This window comes from Octopus bimaculoides, chromosome 18 (assembly GCF_046866305.1).
Source record: "Octopus bimaculoides isolate indiv1 chromosome 18, ASM4686630v1, whole genome shotgun sequence".
NCBI lineage: Eukaryota > Metazoa > Mollusca > Cephalopoda > Octopoda > Octopodidae > Octopus > Octopus bimaculoides.
This window is the reverse complement of record NC_142945.1, coordinates 30,295,812-30,305,597: the sequence shown is the minus strand read 5'-3', so window position 1 is coordinate 30,305,597 and position 9,786 is coordinate 30,295,812. Positions and strand designations below refer to the sequence as shown.

The window sequence follows — 9,786 nt, the reverse complement described above, 5'->3', positions numbered from 1 at the left end:
TCTGTTTTCCATGCTGGCATGGGTTGGACAGTTTGACAAGATCTAGTAAGCAGCAGGGCTGCATCAAGCTCAAATGTTAGGTTTCTACAGCTGGATACCCTTCCTAACACCAACCACTTTACAGTGTAACTGGAGCTTTTCTTATGCCACCAGCACTAGTGAAGTCACCTAGTGACATGCAAGATAGGAAAACGAAAACAAAACAGCCCCTTTAACTAAGTAGGGTGAAGAGTTTCTGAGAGGGGAGGTAACTTTATGCCAAGTGCAGATGTGTTGCTATAGAGAAAATACATGGCTACCTCATATTATATAAGGATAGGTAGTTATAGCCGGGAAGAAGATGAAGATGGTAAAGATGGCGTGCTGGAGCAAATCCGTAAGGCACAAGAAGATGAGCATAGGAGAGGATACAGATAGGGGATCAAGAGACAAGGAGGGGTGGGTAGTTTCATAAGAGTAGGAGGTGAGAGTCACAGATGGTTGGAGTTGAGGGTAGAGGTGAATGTAGTGAGTGATGAACAAAGATGGAGTTGTGGATGATGGGAATATCAGTATAGGAGAGTAGTAAGATTAGAGAGATAGAAGTGGCTCAGGGAGGATAGATCAGGATAATATGCTTGGTGCAGGAGCAGTGGGTAGGGAGATGTAGAGGTACACAAGGGTGAGTAAGACATGATGGCAAATACGAGATGATGTTGGTGATGATAGAAAATATGAAAGGCCTTAAAGATGAAGTATAGCAGAAGAGAATGAGAAATAACTGAAGGCACAGAGACAAGGTAATCAGTGAAAATCACATGGGAAGGAATGACAATGAGAATGAGATATGGAAGAGGTTTCAGAGCAGGAGGTAATTGGTAGGACAAAGAACAAATAGAGGTGGGGATGTAATATGTGCTGATTCTGCTCTAAAGTGATTACAACAGCTGGGTAAATTAAAAAATATTAATGAAGGTGAGGTAGAGATCAGGTAGGTACTTTACAATATCTTGAAAATTTGCATTTTCAAGAGATCATGCTTTGGCATGTATTATCCTTCTATAAAAGTAAACTGTGGAAAAATACAGATTCTTCTAAAATTTCTTGTGTTGTGAAAAGAATTTGTGAACAAAGAGAAATGGGAAAATATTAATGAAGGTGAGGTAGAGATCAGGTAGGTACTTTACAATATCTTGAAAATTTGCATTTTCAAGAGATCATGCTTTGGCATATATTATCTTTCTATAAGAGTAAACTAGATAGAAATATATTAGAAAAGAATAAGAAAGCTATCAATAGAATTGGATTTTTAGATATAAAAAAAAATCAACAATGAATTGTAGACAAATACACATCGTTACATGGCAGAGTAAAACTGATGAAAATAAGCAGTTTAAAAACATATTGAAAGATCTATAGAAAATCCTTCCAGATATCTTTATTTCCTGTTTTGTTTTGATTTCAGGAATGCTGATAGGTGGTTATATGTGGGGTATAATTGCTGATGAAATTGGTCGGCGTAAAGTTCTTCTGTGTTCATTAACAATCAATGGTGTTGCAGGCCTTGTTTCCAGTGTAGCTCAGGAATTCTGGCTTTTCACTTCAATGAGATTTATTAGTGGAATTGGGTAAGTATAAAGTTATATAACATGCATACCAATAAAAAGTTATACAAGATGGCATAGCTACAACCACTAGCACCAGTAAAAAAAAGTTTTCAAAATATGTAAATATGTGTATGTATATTGCAAACTTGAGAAGTCTTAATTGAGAAAAGAAAGAGAAGGAAATTTTTTTAAATGTTGGCTACTTAAGACTGTTTCTATTACCTTGGTAATGTTGGAAATAGGGACAATCTCATTAGTAAATGTTGCTCTTCTTAGGGAAAGGACATACTGTTGTGTATTTCTATAATTTGGAGTAGATACTCCTGAAGAGTTTTGTGATGATGTGGCCAGCTTAGGAGCTGATGATAATGGGTGAGACTTTGTAAGATCTAGTCATCTTGTTGGCTGAAGTAACCAAAGAATTCCTCATTCTTGAAAACTGCATTTGTGAGGGTAAGATGGGAGTTTGAGAATATCATCAGTTAAGCAAATTAAAGGTACAACTTAGAATACAGAATATAGGTACACACACTGTAAATGAATTGTTTTGTAAAAGGAAAGATGTTTATCACAAATTAGAAGGTTCATGGAGGGACATTCTATGTTAAATATATTAATATTTAAGAGTTTTGATTGAAGAGTCTGAATTAGAAAAAATGTATGAACTACTTGTAGATGGGATTGCAAAAGTAAAATGTTATGAATTTCAGACCTTCTTCCTCATTCCCAGTCCTGACGTCTCCTTTCACTCCTCCACACTACTAATTTCTAATGTTTTAACTGCAAATGGACCCAAGACAAAAGTTAACTATTATGTGACTAAGGAAAATCTATGTAGCTGTATGTTACACATTTTCCACTGATATTTGTCTTACATCAACTAAAATGAAGACAAAGTCACAAATCAACCTCTATTAGAGTATTAACTTTCTAAAAAGTGACCTACTACTCCTTTCCTTTTGTACCTGTTCCTCAAACATTATTTGGAGACTTAGAAATCTAATAAAATATCAAAAATGCTGCTCATGTTAAGTTCCAAATCCCATTTCTCTTTGTTCACAAATTCTTTTCACAACACAAGAAATTTTAGAAGAATCTGTATTTTTCCACAGTTTACTTTTATAGAAGGATAATACATGCCAAAGCATGATCTCTTGAAAATGCAAATTTTCAAGATATTGTAAAGTACCTACCTGATCTCTACCTCACCTTCATTAATATTTTCCCATTTCTCTTTGTTCACAAATTCTTTTCACAACACAAGAAATTTTAGAAGAATCTGTATTTTTCCACAGTTTACTTTTATAGAAGGATAATACATGCCAAAGCATGATCTCTTGAAAATGCAAATTTTCAAGATATTGTAAAGTACCTACCTGATCTCTACCTCACCTTCATTAATATTTTTTAATTTACCCAGCTGTTGTAATCACTTTAGAGCAGAATCAGCACATATTACATCCCCACCTCTATTTGTTCTTTGTCCTACCAATTACCTCCTGCTCTGAAACCTCTTCCATATCTCATTCTCATTGTCATTCCTTCCCATGTGATTTTCACTGATTACCTTGTCTCTGTGCCTTCAGTTATTTCTCATTCTCTTCTGCTATACTTCATCTTTAAGGCCTTTCATATTTTCTATCATCACCAACATCATCTCGTATTTGCCATCATGTCTTACTCACCCTTGTGTACCTCTACATCTCCCTACCCACTGCTCCTGCACCAAGCATATTATCCTGATCTATCCTCCCTGAGCCACTTCTATCTCTCTAATCTTACTACTCTCCTATACTGATATTCCCATCATCCACAACTCCATCTTTGTTCATCACTCACTACATTCACCTCTACCCTCAACTCCAACCATCTGTGACTCTCACCTCCTACTCTTATGAAACTACCCACCCCTCCTTGTCTCTTGATCCCCTATCTGTATCCTCTCCTATGCTCATCTTCTTGTGCCTTACGGATTTGCTCCAGCACGCCATCTTTACCATCTTCATCTTCTTCCCGGCTATAACTACCTATCCTTATATAATATGAGGTAGCCATGTATTTTCTCTATAGCAACACATCTGCACTTGGCATAAAGTTACCTCCCCTCTCAGAAACTCTTCACCCTACTTAGTTAAAGGGGCTGTTTTGTTTTCGTTTTCCTATCTTGCATGTCACTAGGTGACTTCACTAGTGCTGGTGGCATAAGAAAAGCTCCAGTTACACTGTAAAGTGGTTGGTGTTAGGAAGGGTATCCAGCTGTAGAAACCTAACATTGTGTTTGTCCTCCATCACCACTTGACAATTGGTGTTGCTCATAACTTAGCACTTTGGCAAAAGAGATCGACAAAATAAGTACCAGGCTTTAAAATGTAGTTTTAAAGATGAAATTTAATTGTTATCTTTGGTTTCAGGTATGCTATATCTGAAAAACATTATATCTGGAGAAAACATATTCAATGGAATGTTATAATTGTTGCTTTTGTTTGGTCCTTAACTGGCCATAATTTAACAGAACTATATCAAAACCATTCCAACTATGAACATGCATCCATTTCTTTTATCAGACATAGACTATCTAGGAATACGTTATCTGATATACATTATCTTTCATTTTATGAGACTTAAGGTGTGATGTGAAAGATTTGGCTGCTATGCCTAGAAGAGCCTTCTTTAATGGCTCAAGGAATGCTATGTGTTCAATGTCTTAGTATGTTACTGAAAATTATTTTTAGAGACACAGACACAGGCACAGACATGCACACATACACACTCACATGATGAGCTTCTTTCAGTTTCTTTCTACCAAAACCACTCACAAGGCTTTGGTCAGTCCAAGGCTACAGTTGAAGACAGTTGCCAAAAGTGCTATGCAGTGGGAATAAACCCAGTCCCATGTGGATGGGAAGCAAACTTGTTACCACACAGCCATACTTGCATTTTAAATTCTGTATATAAACTTTCCCTCAATGCTAAAAAATAGATCCAAATAACAGGCCTGGTGGCTTCTGTGATCTTTCCAGGCACCATTATCCTCTACACTTCCTTCAATGCCAAAGTATAGATCTAAACCACTGGGCCAATTCTCTCTTTTCTTTTCAAGCATTTGAGGTCCACTATCTCACCTAGATCCTGCACATCACCTCTTACACACATACAAATCACACATCGTATTTCCCTCTGAAATGCCAATTTCTCTACAACCCATCTCCTATATCCAGAGTACACTCTCAACGTAAATTTAACTAAAAAAAATTGTCTGCATATATGTAAATTCCACTCTTTCTATTTCTCCCACCTTTCACCAAGACTTCAGCATTAATGATGTCCAGCTTCTCTGGATCAAAGTCTCTCTTCCTTGTTCTTATAAATACTTCTACTCCCTCTATTGCTCTTTGAACATCTCAGACCACTAGCATCTCTTTAACTATATCTTCTGCATTATCTTTGATTATGCAAAGCCATTGTCTAAGATGATTTCAATGCTTACAACTCCTTATGGCTCTCACACTCATCTCACACTGTTACTGCTGATGCAGAATCCTCTGCAATTCTTAACACTTTCTACCTACCTTCCTCCTTGAATTCCTAACTGATATACAAACACCACAAACATCCTTGATCTCTTTTGCATTTTAAAACCAAACCCTTCCTCTGCACCACTGCCACATTGCAAATGCCCAACATCCAATCTCTTACTACATGGCACCCTGTAACACTTCAAGTCAATCAAATGGGTGGATCTTTACCAGTATTACACCACTGCTATTACAATGCTTTGATCCTGGTCTATCAGAAACAGCTAGGTGAGTAAATAAAACCATCTTTTTAGGTATATTCCTTCACATCACACACACAACAAAGTTTTTATGTTCTAAGTTCCTCAAGTGGCTCTCATCTCAATGAAAACAATGTTAATACCTTCAATATCAGCAAAACTTTCAGTTGTGTTTGACATATGAATCTCCTGTCAAAATTACAGATTTATATTATCCATCTCTCTTCTCTTAGATCTGTAACTTTCCATCAGATTGCACTATTGTGGCTTTTAATAATGGAGCTCTCTCTCTCTCTCTCTCTGTCCAGTGCTATCAACACTGTCTCCACCACTCTTCCTTCTATTCATCAATAATCTACTTGTTGTCACATCCAACCATACCTACTTTTGGGAAGATTATATGACCCTTCATCCTTCCCTAACATATGTTCTAAGTTCCTCAAGTGGCTCTCATCTCAATGAAAACAATGTTAATGCCTTCAATATCAGCAAAACTTTCAGTTGTGTTTGACATATGAATCTCCTGTCAAAATTACAGATTTATATTATCCATCTCTCTTCTCTTAGATCTGAAACATGCAAGCAAAAGTAAAAATCTATTCATCTTACTTTTCTCTTTTTAATTCATTTCACTTCTTTTCTGTCAGAGTTGGTGGCAGCGTTCCTAAGTGTCATCCACATGCAACTCAGACACTTTATGCCAAACTTGTTATGAGTCCATGAACAGAGACCATGAATGGAATTTCTTATGGAATCATGCAAATATTGTCCCTTTCAATAGGAAAATAAAAGCACTGCTCATATCAAGAAAACTTACATTACAAGTAAGAGCAGCATGCTCATCACTGAAGATTTCTCATAATAACTGATTGACCCTTCTCTTATGTTTCAAAAAATACTTCAACTGTTAGCCAGCCACTGACTAGAACATGTCTGAGAGGGAATTTGTGTCCAACTCTGCAGGTCCTGCACCAAATAGGTTTCCCATTTCTTTTCCCATAGAATTCAGCTCAATGAAATTCCTTTCCTGTTCATGAAATTCTTGTAAATGTTGACTTGTAACTGTTGAAGTGAAATATTTTAGAGCATCAGTTCCATTGGTCATAGAGAGCCTGCAAAGCCACAAACATCCTGCCTCTTCCTCCAGATCTGTTAACCCTTTAGCATTTAAATGGGCCATATCAGGCTCATGTATTTTACCTGTTTTATGTTGAGGAAAAACAAGAAAGTATATTGCATCAACTTTAATTGAGGGTGTTTAGTGGTATGAAGGAAAAGTTGCATCAATATAACTAGTTCAAGAATTTGCAAATATTCAAATTCAAAAATGCCATCCTTCTCTCTACTTTCAGCTGTAGGTGAAACATGCAAGCAAAAGTAAAAATCTATTCATCTTACTTTTCTCTTTTTAATTCATTTCACTTCTTTTCTGTCAGAGTTGGTGGCAGCGTTCCTGTTGTATTTTCCTATTTTATTGAATTCCAACCAAAGAAGCGCCGTGGTGCTATGGTTTCTCTATTAGCTTCATTTTGGATGAGTGGCACAATACTGGCTGCTGGTGAGTTTCATTTGGTTCTGTTAACTTCTCATCAAACTTTTTGACTATGATTATGCTAACTTGTTACAATTATAATATATGAAGCTTATGATAAAGATAATGCTAATAATAATAATGTTCATAGTAAGAATTAGCTACATAAGTCTGAGGTTATGAAATGATAATAAGTAATTGTGAATCATCAGGAGCAGTGGTGGCAGCATTGGCATCAGCATCATAACAATAATAATAATCCTTTTTATTCTAGGCACAAGGCCTAAAATTTCGAGGAGGTGACAAGTCGATTAAATTGAGCCCAGTGATCCAAAGTCGACGTCAGTGCAATTTGAACTCAAAATGTTAAGACAGACAAAATGCTGCTAAGCATTTTGCCCGGTGTGCTAATGCTTCTGCCTTAATAAAGATAATAATGATAATAATTATAATAATAATCCTTTCTATTATAGGCACAAGGCCTGAAATTTGGGGGAGGGAGACAATCGATTACATCAACTCCAGTACTCAACTGGTACTTATTTTATCGACCCTGAAAGGCAAAGTCGATCTTGGCAGAATTTGAACTCAAAACGTGAAGACAGATGAAATACCACTAAGCATTTCACCCAATGTGCTAATGACTGCCAGCTCACCACCTTAGTAATAATAATGATAATAGTTCAGGAATTTTCAAAAGAGTAAAGTAATGTTTTTTGAAACCAAGTCTCAGATTTTGTTCATTGATGAAATTAATATATACTACACGATATGTGTTCTCACCAACAAAGTAGTTTTATATGTGTCCATAGGAAAAAAAGTTTGCATCTTCAGGCTGGAATAAGAATGAAAAATACAAATATAGCTTGCACTTCTCACAGAATTCCATAAACTACAAAGAAAAAGTTCCCGAAAGAAGGCAGCAAATAAACTAACTGCCAAAAGAAATAAAGGTGATCTGAATACTGTGGAAGTTTTCTGTATAGCCGAATTAAATCCATCAGTATGACACAAAATTAAAAAACTTACTCGACTACCTATGACCATTATCACAAACAGCTGTTAGGTGGTAGCAGGGCATGCTAGAAATAGCAGTGATGTTTTTTTTTTCCGTCAAGAAATAACAAACAAAAATTGTGTTTAATTGTTTTTGTTAATAAATAGGGTCCCAAATATCGCAAAAATTTATACTGCACTGCCAAAGGTAAGTGTGAAAATAAATATGCAAAAAAAATTAAGATAAAATTATACTATTTCTGAGATATTTCAGCTACACACAAACATCTCTAGGGTTTTAGTATTATCAAGATGTGTGTGTGCATGTATATAATTGTATATGGATATATGTTTGTTTATGTAAATTTAGGCTTCTTGGAGAAAGATGAGGCATTTCAAATGTGGCACTCAACCTGAGTTTCAGGCTATCTACACTCAAGGACTGTAGTCTTAAGAAAGATCAAAATTCTTCAGGTGTAGAAAATCCAGGTGTCAGAATGGTAAAACCATTGTGTGGATTTAGCGAAGAATGTCTGCAGAACCATGCACTGAACTTGTCCACCAATATTAAAGTCTAGAAGGTAGTTGTCATCACTACTCTCCTCTATGGGTCAGAAGTTTAGGTGCTTTACAGGAAACAGATCAGTCTGATGGAACATTACCATCAGACATGCCTTTGTTTCATCATGGACATCTCAAAGAAGGAACATATCACCAACAATGAAAATCTCCATTGGCCAGCATATCAAGCATAGAAGCCGTACTGTTGCTTAGACAGCTCAGATGGGCAGGCTATGTCTCATGCATGGACAAATCCAGAATGCTGGAGACTGTATTCTATTGCAAGCTCAGCCAAGTCAAAAGAGAGAAAGAGAAAACTTCTAGGAAGCATTTAAAAGAGAAATTTTGAGAATGCCAGAACAACTGCAACAGGTGAGAAATGCCAAAAAAGAAAAGAATCGTTGATACAACCCCCATCTGACCAAAGCCTACATATTTGCCCCAGATGCATAAGAGCCTCTCATTCAAGGATTAGTTTACATAGCCACATGAGTGCTTGCCAGAACGAAGAACTGCCAACATGTAATATGCACACATGCATATACATATATATATATTGATGTTACGTGTGCATGTATATATATATATATATATATATATATATATATATACATACATACACAGTAATCCCTCACCATATCATGGTTCACCTATCGCACACTCAGTACATCATGGATTTTTCTGGCCAATATATGTAAATTTATATTGCAGACTCCTCAGTATATTGCGATTTTCTGTGGTTGGTAGGTATTTATAGTTTTTAGATTAAAAATTAGTAAATTAAAATTGAGTACAGTACTACACTGTATAACACATTAATTAAAATATATTAAAAGAAAATATGTAGTGTACTGTAGATGAGTAAACAAAGAATCGCATATATTGTATGGAAAACGAAACTTGGGAGGCAAGCATCTGGTGTTGTTTTGCATTTGTAAAATAAATATATATAGTACTGTACAGTTTCTACTTCATGGATTTTCACTAATCATGAGAGGTTTCGGAATGTAACACCCATGATAGTTGAGTGATTACTATATATATATCGTTATCATCATCATCATTTAACATCTGCTTTCCATCCTGGCTTGAGTTAGATGGTTTGACTGGAAGTAGTAGGCCAGAGGGTTGCACCAGGTTGCAGTCTGATTTGGCATGGTTCCTTCGCCTGTATGCCCTTCCTAACACCAACCACTCTGAGAGTATAATGGGTGTTTTTTACATGCCACCAGCTTGGGTACCATTTACATGATACCAGCAACAACCATAACAATTTCATGGGTGCCATTTATTGGGTCATCCCATAAATAATGTGGTTTTTACAATTGCATGAACTA

At 36.1% G+C, this 9,786-nt stretch overlaps 1 protein-coding gene across 3 annotated transcripts in view; it reads left to right on the top strand.

Annotated features, from left to right (window-relative positions):
* The window catches only part of LOC106875730 (synaptic vesicle glycoprotein 2C), a 200,522-nt gene that overhangs the window by 86,844 nt on the left and 103,892 nt on the right, over nucleotides 1–9,786 (top strand). For 2 of the 3 annotated variants that reach the window (XM_089365960.1, XM_052974466.2), the window contains exons 4-5: nucleotides 1,445–1,607; nucleotides 6,798–6,919. The exons of the other annotated variant lie outside the window; for it this stretch is intronic. In XM_089365960.1, the coding sequence (XP_089222086.1) occupies nucleotides 1,445–1,607; nucleotides 6,798–6,919 (285 nt within the window). The remainder of the gene's footprint in view (nucleotides 1–1,444; nucleotides 1,608–6,797; nucleotides 6,920–9,786) is intronic. 3 annotated transcript variants of the gene reach the window in all.